At 40.1% G+C, this 21,340-nt stretch overlaps 2 protein-coding genes across 2 annotated transcripts; one reads left to right on the top strand and one right to left on the bottom strand.

The window, feature by feature from the left end:
- Positions 1–123: 123 nt before the first annotated feature.
- LOC141912056 (general transcription factor 3C polypeptide 4-like) lies at positions 124–15,025 on the bottom strand. Its single transcript, XM_074803232.1, has 15 exons — positions 14,841–15,025; positions 13,112–13,250; positions 12,155–12,351; positions 11,474–11,615; positions 9,481–9,631; positions 9,029–9,266; positions 8,250–8,451; positions 7,287–7,432; positions 5,758–5,818; positions 5,537–5,675; positions 4,543–4,706; positions 3,703–3,807; positions 3,092–3,145; positions 2,158–2,250; positions 124–864 (listed from the first exon to the last, which is right to left on the bottom strand). Exons 1-15 carry the CDS (start codon positions 14,982–14,984, stop codon positions 800–802), a joined length of 2,040 nt encoding a protein of 679 aa, XP_074659333.1. The 5' UTR covers positions 14,985–15,025; the 3' UTR covers positions 124–799.
- Positions 15,026–19,427: 4,402 nt separating this feature from the next.
- On the top strand, positions 19,428–20,462 carry LOC141912245 (FMRFamide receptor-like). Its single transcript, XM_074803468.1, has one exon. The coding sequence runs from the start codon at positions 19,428–19,430 to the stop codon at positions 20,460–20,462; it is 1,035 nt and encodes a 344-aa protein (XP_074659569.1).
- Positions 20,463–21,340: the final 878 nt, after the last annotated feature.

Raw genomic sequence — 21,340 nt, 5'->3', positions numbered from 1 at the left:
AAGTAATTGGCTTATTATAAATGGCCACCACAGAACTGGGAATGATAACAAACTTGTACCATATTCATTATGTCGATTTTATTGAGATTGATATTTCAAAATATAAAAATATTTATACACGAAAATGCATTTATCTACAGACAGTATTCAATTCATTTGACATTTAAATGCAACGTTTAGAAATTCATGCTTAATTAAATAATACTTTTCAGTTCATTCAGAATTCTAGTTTATTTACATGATACAGTTTGTAATAACTTGAATGATGAAAGCAACTCCATTTTGATATCTCGATAGTTCTACTTCAGATTGAGCCAGTTTTTATGCAATGGGGTACTGGCAAAGCTACTCTGGCAATCGAGGATTCCATGTATGGCAGGCGAGGATCCACCAGGTTCACTAGTGTTACTTGGTTACCGCGCTTCAATTTCTTCTACATTTTAATTAAATTCGAACCAAGTTTTCTCATTAGGAAAATCAATTTCCAGTAAAACTGTACCATACACTAATGTCAATTATTTATTTAATGACTCGTTTTAAGACATTTCCATTTGGCAGCCTTAAAGTCCAGTACTTCATTTTCCACGAACTTATTTCTCATCATTGAAAATGAACTACCCGCGTAATTCTCACCGTATAACCGAGTGTATTGTAACGCCATCTCGTGTGTGCCAGTACCCCATTTCAATTGCTTAACATAGTCAGAACTGGTAACAACAGCCTAATGGAAGATTTTGAGTCCATAATTTCAAGTGTAACTGCCCCTCCCGTCCTCCACTACGCAAGGCTCGGTTAAATTCTACACTAGTATTCCATCGCAAAATGTACATTTCGTCTTCAGAACTTGTTTTATCCAATCAGATCCTAGAAAAATAAATGGATGGCAATTTTAGTTGAATTTTCATTTCTGGGAATCTATGTCCCCTTGCAATGAGGGTTAGCCATTTTCCGGTAGCATCCCATTACCATTGAGGGATAGCCCTCAATGGTAATGGGACACTCTGGGAGCTTAACCAGGATCTCCAAAGCTCTGCGGTCATCCCCCAGAAAATGTCTATAAATTAGTCCAATTTCCATGGATTTGGAGCGTTTTTAGGCGCTGCTTTTGCATGATTAGAATGTACCATGAACTTTGAAATATGAAGGAAATTTTCTAAAAAGCACTAAGAGCACTCGACATAAAGACCGCATTAAAGAGGAAACGTTGCCTGCTGAAGATCTCCAGCAATGTTATCGACCGGAGCTCGGGAAGCTGATTCCACAGGGTTGGGACATTGATGGAAAAGGGCTGGGGACCGAAAGACTTTCTTTCGTATAAAGGGACTGTTAGTGAGGTATGTAGACAGAAGAATGGAGAGGACGGCCTGGGACATAAATATGAAAAAGGTCACAGAGATATTTAGGAGACAAATTATTCAAGGCATAGCCACTGCTAGGTAGTGGCCTACATTTTCTGGGAGTATTCCATTGCAATGAGGGTCAGATTTTTTCAAGGTCTTTGAACCCTTTCAGTGCATCTACACTGCAGTGCGGTGTATAAATCAGTGATGGATTTTGCTAGTACACCGCACTGAGGTGTATTGATCTAATAAGTAAATTAGTCTCTATTGAAAGATGGCAGCACCTGTCAAACATAGTGAAATATTGGTAAGTAACGATACACCGCGCCGCGGTGTAGACGCACTACAGTGGTATTCCCGTTATTCCACATACATGGGTGAAATTTTTTAAAATTTTCAAATTATCTCCAGCACTATAGGGTATCGATTAGTCAGCACTGAAAGGTTAATGATCACAGATAACGAACGATGTTGGAGTCCCAACTGTGGAGCGGTGTGGCCAAGACGTGGTAGAGCACTCGACTCCAGGAAGAGTCATGGGTTCAAACCCCGTATACATACATTACCGTGGTGTCCCCGGGCAAGACACATCCTCATTGACTCTCTCCACCCAGGAGTAAATGGGTACCTGGCCTGATTGATGACACCTGAGCGCTTATTAGCAGTCGTTGTAACGGCTGGAGTAATAATACCGAAAACGTCAAGCGCTCAGAGCAAATACGCTGGATTTAGTGCTACCGGTATATAAGACACTTTTATCATTATCATTATTATTATTATCATTATTATCATAACATTACTGTCACATGCTACGTACCAGATATTTCCATGGCGATAGCAACAGACTGACACTCCATACACTTCCTGTACGGAACGTTCTGACACAGCAACAACGTCTGACAACATCGACCTGTAAAAACAATCATAAACAGAAATCACGCATTGACGACTGACCGGGAATGATGAAGATTTGAACTCAGTCATCCTCAGTTTTGGGTTACAGGGTCCCTACAGATCAGTTATCCCAGAATTCAAGGAGTTTTCAAGAAGGAAAAAATTTCAAGGAGTGTATTCATCCCTTTCATATCCCCATTACTGTAGATTCCTCTTAAATCGGTACTGTTTATCTCGGTAAACCATTCAATTAGGTGGAATCTGTGTGTACACGGCCTATGACTACCTAAGTCTAAAAACTAAACATTTTCTAATTGTCAATTGTTCAAAATTCAAGGAGTTATTCAAGGACGTTTAGGCATTTTGCTCAAATTCAAGGATATTCAAGTACCTTGAAAAATATTATTGGTTTGGAATGAGTTTTCAAGGAATCAAGGAGTCATAGGGACCTGAGTGGTTATAGAAAACGAATGAATTTCAAGCCGAAGTCATGCAATTATCAATCAGTAACCCGCAACCATCCGCTTGAGAAATTCACCATTCTTCAACCGGGGCGATCGCTTATAGAAAATGCACTGATCAAAATTATCTAAATGTCCGGTGTTTGTAGTTCATTTTCGATTAAATATGTCTCGGGTGAAGTTCTGAACACGTGTGAAGTGTGAACGATCCCTTATTGAAAGTACAGTGAAAAAATGTTCATTTCTAATTGTACAAACGTACCGGGGAAGTCCTGATCGCCCATGAAGTGTGAACGATCAAAATCGGAAGAATGAACGCCCGAGGGGACAACAGGGTGCAGACCGATACCTGCATGAAATCTAGCTTACAACCTGTTCTAGCTCGTTAGAACTTACCGAACGAATGACCTTTAGGACAAACTCCCTGTGAAATGGTAACTAACGGTATACCTATACAATTACTGTTAACAGAAAATAACTCTTAACCCTTTCCGTGCTGACTAATTAATACCCTAAGTGCTGGAGAAAATGTGAAAATTTGGGAAAATTCCACCCTAGTGTGTTGAATAACGGAAATAGCACTATAGTGCGTCTACACCGTGGCGCGGTGTATCATTAGGTACTAATATTTCACTATGTTTGACAGGTGCTGCCATCTTTCAATTCAATAGAGATAAAAACTAATTTCATCAATACACCGCAGTGCGGTGTACTAGCAAAATCCATCACCAACTCATACACCGCACTGCAGTGTAGACGCACTGAAAGGGTTAAACATCATATGTTTGTTCGTTTATTGTTTGATTTACGTCGTTCCGATCTTGGTTTCTGAAGACTAGCCCGATTGGATTGTTCATTCGTCCTCGTTACGGAACAGCCTTTGAGTGTCGCTGCACACCGTAAACATCACCGATATTGAATGCAAGAGTGGTATAAGGCTTATCCCGCTGAGCCGAGGGGCAGGATATTTCTCCGGGGAACAGGGGGAAGGGATAAATAAAGGATACGTTCAGTACATATCGCGCATTGTTCGCCACTAGATGGTTCCGCGCGTTCTCCGTTGTTCGATGTTTGTTTACACCAATCGACCATTAAACTCGTGATCAATTGTTCTGAAAAGAAGAATTTCCGATTACCACAAGATTACCAGCACATTTGCCAGTAGGCAATTCTGGATTATTCGCAGGTCTACTACTACGTACATGCTAGATAGTGCAAATTCTATGGTAGAATTTCATGTTGATCTAAGTTTGCAACATAAGGTTATAGATCCGAATATAGGGATTATAGATTACCTAGGATTACGAATGTAAGTGTAGGAATACGTGTACTAGTTGCACAAAGATTACAACCTAAGATTATAGATTAGAATTTAGGATTACCTGGGTACTAATTCTGGATCCAGTTCCGCAGTTCTGAGTTAGAATTAACACTGAGTTAAAATTAGTTCATTTTCAATGAGTTAACTCTGAGTCAAATCTTAACTCACAACTGCGGAACTGTGTCCTGGACCAGGTTTCACAAAAAAGTTAAACTCAAATTTTTGGTGTAATTGCCAATGGTTTTACATGTTTATAATGAGAACAACAATTCAAACTTAACTGTTTAAGGCTTAAACTTTTTTGTGAAACTGGACCCTGGGCCCAGTTTCATAGACTGTTATTGTCTTTAACCCGGGGGGTTAACTCAATTGAAAATGAATTAAGTTAGCCCCCGGGTTAAAGTTAATACCAGTCTATAAAACCGGGGCCTGTGATTACCTATTTCTCTTCAGGGTTTAACTGTTATGTCTTACTTCCTGGGTACTAATTCTGCGCGTTTAATCACCTAGGATTTCTGAAGATTACCTGTTTCTCCGGGATTGGGAATATCGTTGTAACTATTCATATGTTCGATTATGTGATGTTTGATGATCAAATCTTCGACGATAAATAAATCATTCTCCAATTCTTGCCTCTTCACATCGTCAGCAGCAGACGCCATAAAATTCAACAACATTCGAATCAAAAACCTGGAAATTCCGAATCAAAAACGTATCCATTTATTGTTGACCATGAAGTCACCGATTGGAATCTGTGTGATCAAACGTCAATGAATTCTTTTGAAGTCATTGAAAATGAGAAGGTCATTTTGGTAACTAATCATAATTTTTCTGAATCATCGCAGTCATTAACCTCTTCACTACCACAGATAATGTAACGTGCCTCACCAGGATTCAAACCCAATGGCATCATTCGATTCAAATAAGTTATTAGAGGTACTAATCCTCCATCTATGAGTGAAAATTTGAACTAAATTGAGGCAGACAAGCATATAGTACGGCTACACACCAGCAGTGTAATGACTCACTACACTGGCTATTGCAGTAAACACATATATCTGCGACGTAAATATACGTCATGCATGGTAAGAGAAGGTCATTATTTGCGAGGGAAATATACGTCACAAGTGGCAATGAAGAGGTTAAGATTGAAATCGTCATTAGTAATCATGATTTCATCGAATCATTGAAGTCGTTTAGAATGAGAAGGTTGTCATTAGTAACTAATCACAAATAACTAGAGGAATCAGTGATCATAACCTCATCAAACATGAGGTTATCATTAGCATTTAATCATAATTCTACTGAATCATTGCAGTCACTAAGATTGAGGTCATTATAGGTAATCAAGTGTTTAATGATAATCATTGAAGCCATTCAGAAGTTCTTCATTAGTAATTAATCATAATTCAACTAAAGGAATTGTAGAAGTCATCAAGAAGAAAGTCCAAGAACAAATCGTAATTTTTCTGAATTGTCAAAGTCACATTGAGAACGAGAAGGTCATCGGTATTTTCTACCTCATCAGTTTGTGATAATAAACCGAGATGTCCTGCCATTCGTCACGCGACGACAGCAGTTTCTCCATCGTTTCGCACAACGGCATTCCGGCTCGACATCGGTATCGTAAATCTTCTAATAAATCGAACGGCAATTCGTCTAAAAATACGAACGTCAGTAAATGATGAACGAGGAATCGATGATTTATTCTATTCACGATTGCGAAATCGCGTTTACTCACCCCTTTCTTCTAAAATTCGTTGACACAATTCTTCTTTAGGTAGCAAGCTTATCGCCTTGATCTAAAAATGAAAAATCTTTATTCCATGCAGTTAACCATTCATTAATTGACTAATGTCTATTTCAACCTGACTTGAGAGCAATCTGGATGGCCTAGCTAGCTCATTTTTGGTAGTACATACCTGATAAAGGTCTTAGTAGGACCAGAAAGGACTGGCAGTAGACCTAAATCATCATTTTTTAATCCATTTGAAACTGTATTGGATATCCAAAAAGTCTTGACTGAAAGGGGTTAATTGAAGAGAAGTGACTCCATGATTTGAAAGTTTAACAATATGTTTCCATGCCTACAAACCAAACTTCAGTTGGTAGGCATGGAGACATATTGTTAAACTTTCAAATCATGGAGTCTCTTTTCTCTCATGAAACCCTTTCAATAAAGACTTTTTGGATATCCTTCAATACAGTTTAAAGTGGATTGAAAAATGATGTTTAAGGTCGACTGCCTGTCCTTTCTGGTCCTACTAAGACCTTTATCAGGTATGTACATGTACTACCAAAAATGAGTGAGCTAGGCCACCCGGGATGCTCTCAAGTCAGGTTGAAATAGACATTAGTATTTGACCCAAAAACAGCATATAAATTTACATACAGAGTAAGGGACAGAGTCTACTGTATTACTTGAACTTTCACCCAACTTTACGGCAGTAGGAGACAAGTCCTCCGCTGATAATCGAAGAAGTCCCACAATTTGAATTTCTATGCGATAAAATCTACGAAAAGGAAACCACAATGTTTCAGCTGCGGACTAACAGCCATCGTAACAGGGTGATAACGTGGAATGACTAGAAATAGAAGTAACGTAGCATACGAACTCACAGGACATTTGAATTGTGGGACTTCTTCGATTTTCTACAGTGAACATGGATTAGAGTGCTTCATTCGACTACTATGAGTCTACTGTATTTCTCAAACTCTTCCTTTGTATTTGACACGAACTCGGGATAGAATTTAACCAGTCTTAACTTAACCCTTTCAGTGCGTCTACACCGCAGTGCGGTGTATAAATCAGTGATAGATTTTGCTAGTACACTGCACTGCGGTGTATTGATGTAATTAGTAGCCTAATTAGTAATTATCTCTCTTGAAAAATGGCAGCACCTGTCAAACATAGTGATATACTAGAAACTAACGATACACCGCGCCGCAGTGTAGATGCACGATAGTGGTATTCCCATTTTTCAACACACTAGGGTGGAATTTTTTTAGAATTTTCAAATTATCTCCAGTACTATAGGGTATTAATTAGTCAGCACTGGAAGGTTTAAGCCTACCGCAGTAAGGAGACTAAGCTAAGTCTACCGTAATTCTCGAATTCTTTATCAGTATTTGACCGAAAACTGGGGTAGAATTTTATCAGAGGCTGCTGCAATATTTTCCAAGTCGTACAGTAGATTCATGCGTCCGATTAACTCGGCAAAGAATTTCCCAGTCCGAAATTTACCGAGTAAGACGCCGAGTCCCTCTTACCTTCAACGGATCTCTCAATTTCAAATGGTCGTAATAAAATCCCGGACTTTGAACGAATGAAAGGAATGCACAGTTGGGAGACACAGCGATTCCGTGACATAACCACTTCTTACCATCGTTCGAAAGATTGTCGCTATAAACGATTTCTGTAATTAAAATCGAATTACGTAATTAGCTAATTAACTAGATTAGCGGCAGATCTAGGAGAATTGGTACCCAGCAGGGTCCGCTAGAAAGGGAGGGAGAAATCCTGTGACAGGTGAATGTCATAATATTTTACAATGGTTGATGTGATGACCTGCGTAGGTGTGCATTGTTCTCCATAATAGGTTTTAGAGGGGCGGCCACCCATTTCATTTTTACATCCACCCCCCTGAAAAACAGTCACCATTTATGAAATATCTTCAGCCCAACCGGAGTGGACGCGAATACTCTATCGATGCTGATAACTGGTTATTCTATTATTGAGCTAATGCGAAAAATAAAAGATTCCACCAAAATTAAGCTAAGTTTTCTGCATTCTTTTGGGGGGATCGAAAGCCTCGCTACTTCAGCAGCCATGATGTCAACACTGTGCGGGTGGCCCCGAGGCAAACTCAGTCGGAACTATTGAAACGTGAATAGTCGGTAAAGGGATTTAGCACAGTCGCTGTAGTCACTCTGATAACCATTTATCAACCACGGAACAATATCGACGCCAACCCATAATCAATCGAAAGATCATATTCTTCACTACAGTATTCTTCACTACAGTATTCTTCTTTGAGGAGAAATTGTTTAAGAAAATATCAAAATTTGAAGATATGCATGACAATCGGCAGTGCCTTTGGATATAAGTGGACGAATGAATGTATGAAAATGAGACTGAAGTTTTCAAAATTTTCCGGGGGATGAAAATCCTGGGTCTACCCTTGCATTCATTATAGATAGGTTTCCCTGTATTTTTTAACACGCGGACATTACCTGGATCGACGGAACTTCGGCACATGATGACATCACTTTCGGTCGAAGCTATGATCAACAACTCGTCGTGTATCGCTAAACCGGCGATCGCGACGTCGAGCCGATGGATCACTTTAACCGCGCTCGACATCTCCGGTTTCGCCGGGTTTCCTAACTTTGCGGACAACGCGAAGTTCTCCTTACCGAAATACAGCAGATCTCTCTGAAAAGAAGTCACAGGAAAAAAAGCACGTACACAATAGATTCATCGTCAACATTGTTCGCACTGCGGATTGCTGAATTCGATGATGTCATAGGGTGATTTGTGATGGCAGCATGGATCATTTCTCAGAGCGATCTTATTAGAAGGCTATTCAACCCATTAGCGCTCAAGCTGCCCGCATCCAAACTGCTTATTACTCCTCAAGCTGCACCAATTAAAGCGTAATCTACTGTACAACTACGAACTAGGCAAATTTTTAATCGCCCATTTCTCAAAATTGAAGTGGAGTTTTAGAGGAGTTTTGGGCACTTCGTTCAAATAAAAGGAGTTTCAAGCAGCCCAGGTTTCAAAGCGTTTTCTGTTTTGACTTTTTTCAGGAATCAAAAAGTCACAGGGACCCAGATCATTCATTTAATCAAGTAATTTGATGATGTCATGGCTGATTTATGGAGGTAGTTGTAAAGGTCTTCAGATCAGCAGGCAATTTGCTGATTTCATACACGAACCTGATTTAATTAAGGAAACAGCCATTGCAATATTTGATGATGTCATAGGGGGAACGGACAATGGATCTTACCTCTTTATCCCAGACGATGTCGGTGACCGACAGTTTATCGACGTCCTTCCAAACGTCGACCGGCTCGGTGAGACTGAGGTCGCCGGTGTCGTCGTCGACGTGGTAACCGTAGACGAGCAGACGTCCGTCGAGGAATCCGATCGCGAAGTAACCGTTGCGCTCGTCGACTTGCGCCCAACACGAGCAGTTCGGTAATTCGATTCCCGTGTCCTCAACCATCGATAACGTGCAATTAGCTCTGAAATGATTCGATATAGCTTAAGATAATTGATGCATTCAAGAGATGACAGGTCAACTCTGACATAACAGTTCAAATGAAGAGATGACGGGTCAACTCAAAAATGACCGTTCAACTTGGTGATAACAGCTTATTAGGCCTGAATTGTAAATATTTCTAAATCTTAAATATCAGATCCAACCGGGTAAATATATTCCGATCAGAAAGAACTCACTTGTCGATGCAGGGTGTTATAATTTTCCAGAAGACGACGCTACCATCTTTCATACTCGTCGACAGGAAACAGAATTTGGAGACTTTCGACGTCGGCGATTCATCCGTTTTCGCCGATTGCGTACGATACATGTTCGGGCTCCACGATAAATCTGAAAAATTGGTTTCGTTTTCAAAATGTGAACTCTCCCGAACGTCGAAGAATTTTGCCTTTCAACCCTTTCAGTGCGTCTACACCGCAGTGCGGTGTATGAATCAGTGATGGATCTTGCTAGTACACGGCATTGCAGTGTATTGATGTAGTTAGTAATTAGTTTTTATTCTTATTGAAAGATGGCAGCAACTGTCAAACATAGTGAAATATTAGTAACTAACGATACACCGCGCTGCGGTGTAGACGCACTATAGTGGTATTCCCGTTATTCAACACACTAGGGTCGAATCTTCCAAAACTTTTAGATTACATCCAGCACTATAGGATATTAATTAGTAAGCACTGAAAGGATTCACCTTTTTTGCGGTATATGACTTGGCTGGGTTCATCATGTACGCAATTGACATTTGACATGCATATGATGAGTTCAGCACGTCAATACAGGATTGTAAAGCAGTAATTGCGTGGCATTAAAACTCTATGTACGTGCAAGAGAGAACTTAGTTTTTATACTTTCCTGAAAGATGGCGGTTCAGGTGTTTGGCCAGCCGGTGTTGCCCAGTCATGGCTCATTGCATTTGCTATGTTGTCGCATTCTCATGATGGTCGGAATGTTCGAATTCAATATTTCTAGCTTTTTTTATCGAGGAAACATTATAATCAATAAAGCCCAATCAGAAATGAATGGTTTTTCTTTCATTTAAATTGCTTTAATTTTTGACCCGGGGACCCAAGCATACAACATTGACACAACGTTGAAATTCGCGCTCAAAGTCGAGTTGATTCAACATGTCTACTACGTTATTAACATTATTGCGGAACTGTGATCTATAACCCATGAGAGCATTAGAATGAAGTTGTAGATAAAAAATAGATTTAAAATGGTACGCAGATTTTAAGATAGATGGTGCATCAGTTGTCTGCATATGAATTAAAGATACTGCCAAACTGGCTCCAGGACAATGAAAGTGTTAACAGGATATTTTCATCCCCAAAATGACGTAATGGGTTAATAATTGGTTTTTGTCCGCGGCCAGAGTGGCTGACCAGGGCCCAGTTTCACAAAAAGGATTAAGGCCTAAATCGATTTAAGATAAACTGAATTAATGAAGAAATTAAATCGATTTTAAGAGTTAAACCTTTTTGTGAGACTGGGACCTGGTTTTACCAACCCGATGTATGAGTAAGGCCAGTCTTAAGCCCATCGCACACCGCTCGTGAAAAAAACGTTTTTTTTCAGTGCCGTGCGCGTTGGAGGCAAAACAAAAAACACCGAACCGAAAAACGTTTTTCGTGAGCAAAAAAATTTTTTTTGCGAAACAAGCACTGCTTGATTTGCGAAAAACGTTTTTTGTAGTTGAATTGCCTGATGCGCCTTCCAATCCAGAAACGCTGCCACACACGTCGATTGACACTTCTACGCCGTCGATTTCGCAAACTTAACAATATTACTAATAAAATCTTTCGCTGTCGCATGGACGCCGCCATTTTGAGATAGATGCGAGTTACTGAGTTTATCGTTGTCTCCATGGATTGCTCCATGGATTTGGGCGTAACAAATTTTTTTCCGTGTGCGTTGGGCTTTACACAAGGGTTAGGCACTAGAGGAGCCAGGGGATTACAGGGATGAAAACGGCCTATATTGAAAGTCGGAAAATATTTTCAAAAAAAAGAATTTTTTTGGGGAACAAAAATCAGTAACTTTTAGCCAAAAAACTTACTTCCTTTTGGTCAAAACGTTAATAGTTTCGGCCTGAATTAGAGCCGCTTTTTGAATGAGACGCCATATTGGTTTCTCCGACTCGTTGGGCTTTACACAAGGTACATTTATGTAACTCACCTACTGCCGCTAAACTGTATAGGATATTTCTATATAAATGGTACTCGTATTCTTTATCGGCCGCTTGCGATGTTTTCTCTTCGGCTAAAGCGAAATCGTTCTTCTTTACGAGCGCGTGATATTTACGAGACAGATCGGCGACCTGAAATATAGGTTACAAAGAGGATCCACCAGGTGTCACTAGCGTGCAGTAGGACGTACGTAAACTAGAAGATTCCACTTGTGAAAAGTGATGATCCACCAGGAGTCACTGCAGTGCAGTTGGACATCAACTAGCCTACTGCGCCAATAGAAGATTCCCCTTGTGGAAAGTGTGGATCCACCGGGTGGTGTCATTACTGTGCAGCTGTACCTCAACTACTGCGGCAATAGTAGAAGATTTCACTTGTGGCATGCGGAGCAACCTCCAGGTGTCACTGCTGTACAGCTGGACCTCAACTACTGCGGCAATAGTAGAAGATTTCACTTGCGCATGTCGCTAGTGTTCGTTAGGTTTCCAGGTCGTAATTTGTTTTCATAAAACCCAGGGATTGATAATAACCAATAAGGATTGACCAAAACAATTCACGGTCGATGAATTCAGTTAAGCCAAAATATGAACTTAAAACATAGAAAACTAAGAATGATGATGGAAGCTAGAATTGAAATAGAAAGATAAATCGTTTGCGAAAGAAACCGGACCTTGTGTAGTTTTCTGTGCGACTTGCCGAGTGAGTAGATACAGATTCGATGGTCGCGAGTGAGCGTCGCGCAGATGCATCGTTCCAAGTCGTCCATATCGCGCGGCGACCATTTCACCGACAGAAATCCCTTGAACGATTGCGTGAAATCTCCATCCGGGTTCAACGTACGATCCAGCGCGACTCGAGCTTGCAAAACTGGAATCAGTTGAGTGAAAATAAGACCGATGTTAGAGAAATATGTAGTTAGGCATCTAGTGCAGGAGACTTTTAGTAGGTATATAAATAACATCTAGTCTGTTTAACCCTTTCAGTGCTGACTAATAGTGCTGAACCTATAGTGCTGGAGATAATTTGAAAATTCTGAAAAATTCCGCCCTAGTGTGTTGAATAACGGGAATAGCACTATAGTGCGTCTACACCATGGCGCGGCGTATCATTAGTTACTAGTATTTCACTATGTTTGACAGGTGCTGCCATATTTCAATAGAGATAAAGACTAAATACTAATTACACCAAAACACCGCAGTGCGGTGTACTGGCAAAATCCATCACCGATTCATACACCGCACTGCGGTGTATACACACTGAAAGGGTAGACCAGTTTAACCTGCGACAAACACTAATAGAATATGGATCGGGGACATCTGGAGAATAAGGATTGTAGATTTTGAGTTAGAATCAGGAAACTCTGTGTGTAGCCTAGGGATTAGTCAGTAACCGGTCTGCAGTTTAGTTTTAAGATTGGATGTTTTCACAAACCGCAGTTGGTAGGCCCATCCGATTATAAAATCTGACACCCAACGATTAGGTTGACCACCCGTGGGAGATCAAAATCAGCTCAAAATACTGTGCCTGAATATCGAATCAATAGAAAATTTACAATATACTATTCAACAAACGATCACTAGCTCTCAACCTCCGCCTCACCGGGTTGCATTAAAAAGCTTAGGCCTACCTTCATTGCCTTGTTCAGGATCGAGCAATTTATCCTTATCAATTCCGACGTCAAATGATAAGGTTTTATCTTCAGCCGGTAAGAACAGGTTTGAAACATTCAAACCAGTTTGAATAGCATTTGAGTTACATTGCGGCGACTGAAAAAAACAAATAATTATAATTGAAGTAACATTCTAGAAAGTGGATATTTTGCGAACGCGGCTTTATTTTAGTTAACTAAATTTTGCCAATGGCTATATATCGTAAGATAAAACAATGAAAATAACAATAAAATCATTGGGTTATAAGGGTTGGGTTTTCGATAGGGTTAGGCACTAGAGCCAGGGGATGAGGGTGAGGTTTAGGGTCCGTTCACCATTCACACTATTTTCTCTAACTCTGTTCTCCACAATTACCTTGAATTACTGAAGTGCATGCGCAGCGTAAATCAGCCAATCAGAACGAGCCATTGGCAAAATAGCGTTAACTGGAATAATGTGGCATTGGCAAAATATCCACTGCCTAAATTTTAAGAACAGGGCCCAGTTTCACGAAAAGGTTCAACCAAACTGATTTAAGCTTAAAACTGAAAGTGGGCCCAGCACTGCCGAACTACATTATAGGCTAGATTTACAACATAATTACACTGAATAAATATTTTCAATAGGATACTGGACTTAGGATTAGGGTCTACTGTCTGTCACATATGCTCTCCGTGCGACGTGTTGGTCCGTTATTTCGTTAATAATCGGTTTATCTATCTTAATTACGCATCAATTTGTTCAGTGAGGAATTTGCATTCAGAAATAAACAACAATTTTTGCTAAAGTTGTCTTTGTTTTCATATATGAGCGATAGTTTACTCATCATACGCTCGCGTAATGCTGAAAAATCTGCTCCGCGGACGCTCGGAAACGTTATAGTGACGTCATCACCTGCTCATTAGCATATCAAAATACAGTAGGTGGCGCCACGCGACGGGCCATAAAAGCCGTTTTTCAGCATTACGCGAGCGTATGCTAGATAAACTATCGCTGATAGATGAAAACTCAAACAAATTTATGCCAGTTCAGGGTCATATTTATTACCGAGATGATCTATTTTACCGAGATGAACCGAGATGAAATTAAATATAACATATCTATTTATTCCTTATCGATTTTAACACTTGAAATCACGTTATATCAGTAATAAATACCTCCTAGAGTCATATTTTACATATTTTTTTATTTAAAAAAATTTTGACTCAAAAAACGTAAACTCGGTTAGCAATAAAATTTCATTGAATTTGATTGATCGACGATCTCATCTCGGTAAAGTTAAAAGTTATTTTTCCAAAAATATCCGACAAAATATGTAAAATATGAACCCAGCAGGCATTTATTACTGATATAATATGATTTCAATGGTTAAAATCGATATGGAATAAATAAATATGTTATATTTAATTTCATCTCGGTTGATCTCGGTTCATCTCGGTAAAATACATCATCTCGGTAATAAGGATGACCGCCAGTTCATGATTTATTTCTGAATCATGCAAATTCCTTACTGAACAAATTGATGCATAATATTTACAGATTAACTGATTATTAACGAAATAACGGACCAAAACGTCGCACGGAGAGCATGTGTGACAGACAGTAGAGGGTGAAAATAGGGTTTCAGAAAGTTGGGGGTTAGTTAGGAGGGGAAACCGAACTTGAATTGAACTTGAAAAAAAGAAGCGGTATCATCAGAATACTCACTATGATATACGCGCCGGTGTTCGTGGATACCGCTATTCGATTATCTGATGACCAGTGAATAGACGGGTTACGGTAAATACTCAGATTAGATCCTAAATTAAAACAGTTCGCTTTATTCAAACTGTATTCACTGTTTACAAACATAGTAAACTTATTTAGAACGCGGAAGTAAACGATTTGACGCGCAGATCTGCCTCGAGAGGTCCGCCGCGCGGCTCGTCAGCAGGGCACGAACCCGACATTGAGCGGATGCAATAAATTTTGAATTGAATTGGTGTAAATGTCAAATTCGCCATAATTCTGATGAAGCGGCGACCTATCTGGCGATTTTCACGCCAAATGGATGAAAATGAAATAAATCAAACGTATACAATTAATACAATGACACCGGTATCGAATAAACGAGAGCAATTAATCCTATGTAATCATTTTGATTATCAACGTTCATTCCTGATTTCAAAATAATTACTATATTTAGTACTATTGTCCGTAGTATCTATTTGCGCACACCAATACACCGTTGTTTCATCGAACAGTTGATGCTGACAGTTATTTGGAAGAAATAATGTTTGAACGTAGTTTGTGTTACGTAGATCGACGGTGATGGTGACAAGGGGCAGATACAGCGGGGTATGACTGCAGCACGCTGTTATTAACTCTAAAATGGCGTAACGATCCGTGCCCACCGAGTAGACGATGTTTTCGAAGCACAAACAGTACGAACGTTTTCAAAGTTTTGAAATTCATGTTCCCTGGCACATGCGCAACATAGCAAGTGAAATGTCAACAAGGTGGTTTCTGGAAGTTGAAAGCTGATCATATTATTGAAAGAAAATCTATTTACTTGATTGACTTTTTTCAACGGTGTCGCATGTGCACGGTGTTTGTTTTTTTCGCGAAAATTTCGTGTAGGGGGCACTTGAGGCATCCAGGTCTGGATTCGTGTAAGTTTAATTGATCTGGCTCGAATTAAATACGCGGGATACACGTATACCCGTATCACAAATTACGATTGGAAAATATATAGGCTACGTACATGTAACTTAAAAGTTATTTTAATATTCTGAGATTTATATTGGATATGTTAATTGAGCCATTCAAGTCGTTTCACATGTAGCTGCAACATTTTTGAAATGTTGGTCAAATGCGCCAAATTCTCACTTCTATGGTAAAATTTCGTGAGTGAAATAATTTTCATTTATAGATAGATAAGAGGTAGACTTTGGATCTAGAGGGGTGTATCTGGTATGGGACTGCGTGTCAGTTAGTTTGTTGCGAGTCTCCGAGCATGAATAGATCTAATGTGTCATTTTCGAGAACTGCAGTAAATCCCTCGGATGAATACCCTCGATCATTCGGCCCAAGTGCGAATCCGGTTAAGTAGTTCCAGGGCGAATCACATAGTTATATTCATCCACATGCGATGCGCAGTTGACTGATTGACTGGACGACTGCGTGACTGGGGGCCTGGATGACTGAACAACTAGCTGTCACATTGCGATCATCACCACCATCACCTTTTCCAGCATCACCATCATCTCCAGCATTACCATCATGACCACCATCACCTTCTCCAGCATCAAACCATCAACTCCAGCATTACCATCATCACCATCGTCACCTGCATCGCCATCACCTTCTCCAACATCACCACCATCGCCTTCTCCAGCATCACAACCATCGCCTCCAGCATCACCATCATGACCACCATCACCATCATCACCTTCTCCAGCATCACAACCATCAACCCCAGCATTACTATCATCACCATCGTCACCTATATCACTATCACCTTCTCCAACATCACCTTCTCCAGCATCACAACCATCATCTCCAGCATTACCAACATGACCACCATCACCATCATCACCTTCTCAAGCATCACAACCATCAACTCCAGCATTACCATCATCACCTATATCACTATCACCTTCTCCAACATCACCACCATCACCGTCTCCAGCATCACAACCATCACCTCCAGCATCACCATCGCCTTCTCCAGCATCACCACCATCACCTTTTCCAGCATCACCTTCGCCTTCTTCAGCATCACCTCCATCGCCACAATCACCTTCCCCAACGCAAGGAATATTCTCCGACACCATTGTATTGTTACCCCATATTCTAGTGTTTGTTTTAAAGGGTACAGCTGCCGATTGAAAGGCTAATCTGAATACTAACAGTGCTCATGCTTTCTACATGTGTTACAATGATAAATCTTTCAGAAATCATCCAAAAATGTTTTCTTAAGTTTTTTATGGCTGATTCGATTATGTGTCTATACTGTACCCGGAAGAATGATTTACCTTTAAGAACTATACCTGGGCGGAAGGATTAAATGCGCCCTGGTAAAAGCGTTGGGCTGAATGTAGTTCAGGTCACTGTTACGGGCAATACGAACCAGTCTATTCGACGCCGACCGCCAAGCCGAGGACGCCCCTGGCCTCTTAAAAGCCTCGACACAACCGCGCAAGAAATCCCGATTAAATCAAACCTTTCGTACCCAACAGCGTAATTCAAACCAGGGGCAGGCTCTCCGAGCAATATCAAAAATCCGACTTGGAAAGAGAATTCAAAAGTAAGGAAAAATACAAAATACAGACCTTTCGTACCAGTCAACATGGCAGTTGTAATTTCAATTTACCTGTAAATTGTAATCAAATTAACGCTCAAAGTATTGTTTGACCGAATGACGATTTTCTACCCTCATTTCTGCTAAACCTCGTCGAAAGGCCAGTAACGATTTACGATCTAACTGTGGATGATGGTGGATAAGGGGCCTACTATTGATTCCGTAGCGGCAGAGAAGACAATAACGGATTCTATAAACAATGATCTAGGAGCTGCAGTGACTGAATATCGTTTCGTAAGGGACCCTAAGTATTCATCAATGTAAATGTACTTATTCATTACTGATTTCTAACTTATTTAGAAAATAAATCAAACGATTCATTCACTCAAAGAACAGTCCTCTCCAAGTATGCTGACCACTTGAATATCTTTTTTGTTGTTGTTTTAATCATTCTACCAGCTCAGCAATAAACAAACCAGACATTATGAAACTAAACTAAAGCACAAGCTGAAAAATAGCGCCCACCAATGCACTTACGTAAATATTAATCGTTTTACTGATGATGAAGACTTATACCAGGGTCCGATCTAAACACTCGTCCGATTGCCCGAGACAAGTATATTCTCATCAGGGCAAGTAGGTATCATTATCACTTGTTGCCCGGGCTTGTGCAATTTTATGTCACAAAGCTTTTTTCCCACTCGACACCACGGATGAAAGTGCCACCAATCAAAAACTGCATGTGTAGGGCAAGTAGCTTTTGGAGAGGGCATGCAGAATTTCAGATATGCTTGCCCCCGGGCAAGTAGCTTTCATCCCTTAGATCGGACCTTGTTATACTACTAAAAGGAATTGTTCGTAAAGTACATCCGCAAAAGGCCTACTGCGTTTTTCACATCGAGATCATTGACATTGACATCAGGTTTATGAACGGTCTCCTACAACTAATACGTGACTGACACACCTTAACGCGGTGTAGTAGCTGTGTACCTCCATGACCATCGAGAAGCTATGCTGGTGGAGGTATAATATCTCCAGGCAAGTTCAACGCAATCATTAGACAGGTATAGGGGAGGAGGCCAGACAAAGATAAGTCGTTTTCAAATTCTTTGATAATTTTGCCATCACGGCGCTTTTCAATGGTTCCATGAAATGCGATTTAATTTTAAGGTCCTTTTCAAAAACAGAAGAGTACCGGGTAGTTTCTTGATAGCTGATGATGAAGTGTCCTCTATATCATGATGACATTTAGCATCAAGAAAAAGGGCGTTTCTTTTCTCAAACAGGTAGCCCTAAGGGTGTTATCAAATATCGGTATCGCTTTTGATTAAAAATTAATTCACTTGAGAAAAGTTAATTCAGTTTTAATTGAATTGTTAAAGAAATCGAAAACGGGAGACCTAAACAACTAGCGAACCTGGCGAGTCCTCGCCTGCCTTACGTGGAATCCTCGAATGCCACAGTAGCGGAGCGTCATTATTCTAAATTCAGATTTTCCATGTCCTTGAATTATGACGAACAAATTTGTGGAATATGACAACAAAATTAATGAGACTGCTCAAATTTGCACGTATATGCTTGAATGGGATGATGGATACGTGCGGAGTAAATCTACCATAACGCCAGGCATCTCGATGCATAGTACACAGAATATCATTAATAACTGATGGCATCATTACGAAGCCATGTCCGACTAGAACCTCTCTCGGTCGGGAGTTAAACTCGGTGGAATCTTGTGACTGACTAACCTTTACAAATTACAAGTTACAAATTTAATCCAATAAACTATATGATTCAATTTACGAAAGCATGCGCCTGGAACTACCGTCACCGAGTTGTAATCTGTATAGATTTTTGGAAGCTCACCATCGCAAGAATTTCTCGATTTTCTTATTTTTCATAACACAGTTCGTGGCTCTACTTCTCCAGTGAAATATTGATTCAATCATATTTCGGAAGGTGCTTCTGACTATAGGACTGCATGCGCGAGTACAGTCAATACGTACATAGAAATGGATGAAATGGTTAACTCTTCGATAGTCGTTTACTGTCCACCGATAAGAACTAGTTATAGGTTCGTTCATTTTGTATACGTCTGCGGAATAGGAATGGTTTGCTTATTTGGAATTGTCGGTAACGTTCTCAATTTGATCGTGTTCACTCTTGATAAACACGCCTTGCTTTCGATCAACATCCTGAAGGTTTTAGCGTGTTGCGATATGGCGTTTCTCATCGTTTGTTTCGCATACTTCTTTGTCAGGCACATGCTGTTTCGGTTCCAATTCGGGGATATGATATTTAGGTATGATGACTTGGAGATCGGGGCACAAATAGCATATCACTCTGTCGTATTTTATTACATCTTGCAACAAACCAGAAACTGGATAACCGCTTTCATTTCCGTGATACGTTTTGTGAATATTAAATTCCCGTTCTGGGCCAGACGAGTTTTGACATGGAAATTTTGCAAAGTCAATATTGTTTTCATGTTTATGGTTTCTATCGCCTGTAACGTTCCACGTTATGTGCTTCTGGATATCAAATACGAGGTTCTCCGCGATTGCGCATTGAATGAAGTAACACCGGTGTTAGTACAGGTCGCTCCAGTTGTATTCACGCATTACGATGTGACGATCTATTTCGGATTCCTCGTCGGGTTTCCGATGCTTATTCTCTACGCTACTAATCTCGGCTTACTCGGTTCTGTTTATTCCGCTCGTTCGCGGCGTTCGGAGTTTCTAGCAAGCTCTCCGCCAGAAAAAGTCGGCCGTAGCGAACGACAAGCCGATAAAATGGTGACGGCAATTTTGCTGACTTTTACTATTTGCGAAACGCCCGCTTGCATCGACCGAGTTGCAGATATAGCAGGTTTAGAATTAAAATCGGACGATTTCAAACAATACACGCGAAAAGCGGGACTTCTATTGGTTGTCCTCGATTCGGCCTTGAATTTCCTCGTTTATCTATCGACGAATTCTAAATTCAGACACAATCTTACAAACGCTTTTTCAACGCCTTTCGTGCACATCACAAACAAGCATGTATAGAAAAATCTGCGGCAAATGTAAATGATTTCAATATGTATTTCGATATTCATGCTATAGAAGCAGTGAATTGCTGGCATATTATCAGCAGATGATAAATCATCACAATAGAAGAACGACAAACGGTCGGTAGAATTGAAATTTTTAGTTTCATAATTCTAACCATTCAAGGAATGTTCCTCGAATTAACATTTTAGAAGAGTATGAATCCAGTTATCATATATGGAGTAGTTACCATACGATGGAGTCGTGGGTTGCAGTGCAATTTTCGAAGAAGACTTATAAGTAATGCGTCAGCGAATCTTCAATTCACGCCATTGTTATTCCAGATGTCACAGTGGTATTCTCGAAAGAATGGCAAATGGCTACACAGTTCGTAGAAATCTTAATTGACTACGTAGTGGATTCTAAAGAATGTCCAGCTGGCACTTTGAAATGTCCAGCCTCGTACTGCGTTCCAATCAGACAGGTGTGGCGATGGTCAATCAGATTGTCGTCATTCAGAAGATGAAACAACTGTGAGACATTTTCATGTCCATGAATGCTTTAATGCGGCCGCAAAAATCGATGTATTTCACAATCTGAAGTTTGTGATGGCGTTGTAAACACAGCCGATGATGAGACTTTCTGCAACGTAACGTGTCCAAAGTTGTAAATTTCGTAATCACTTAATCGATTGTGACGATGCTCTTTAAAAACATATTGATTCTCTTTTCCGGCACCAATTCGAGCTTTGATTTTGTCAAATAACCTAGATATTTCTGCTTTTGAAGGTGACAGTGATACTTAAATGAGTACGTATCATACTCGATACACATGATGTTCCTTATATGCTAATTCTTGTAGAAAAATTATGTCTGGAAATTATAGACCGCAAGTTT

Source organism: Tubulanus polymorphus, chromosome 10 (genome assembly GCF_964204645.1).
Source record: "Tubulanus polymorphus chromosome 10, tnTubPoly1.2, whole genome shotgun sequence".
In the NCBI taxonomy this organism is placed as follows: domain Eukaryota; kingdom Metazoa; phylum Nemertea; class Palaeonemertea; order Tubulaniformes; family Tubulanidae; genus Tubulanus; species Tubulanus polymorphus.
This window is presented reverse-complemented; position numbering and strand designations above follow the sequence as displayed.

What these genes read in the sequence shown, in the direction of transcription:
- LOC141912056 (XM_074803232.1), bottom strand. Translation starts at nt 14,984, where the DNA reads ATGTTTGTAAACAGTGAATACAGTTTGAATAAAGCGAACTGTTTTAAT. An exon ending in ACATCGTCTGGGATAAAGAG is followed by an intron (nt 8,452 to 9,028) that starts GTAAGATCCATT and finishes ACTTCTTTTCAG; the next exon opens with AGAGATCTGCTGTATTTCGG. An exon ending in CCGAAGTTCCGTCGATCCAG is followed by an intron (nt 7,433 to 8,249) that starts GTAATGTCCGCG and finishes TTTTAATTACAG; the next exon opens with AAATCGTTTATAGCGACAAT.
- LOC141912245 (XM_074803468.1), top strand. Translation starts at nt 19,428, where the DNA reads ATGGATGAAATGGTTAACTCTTCGATAGTCGTTTACTGTCCACCGATA.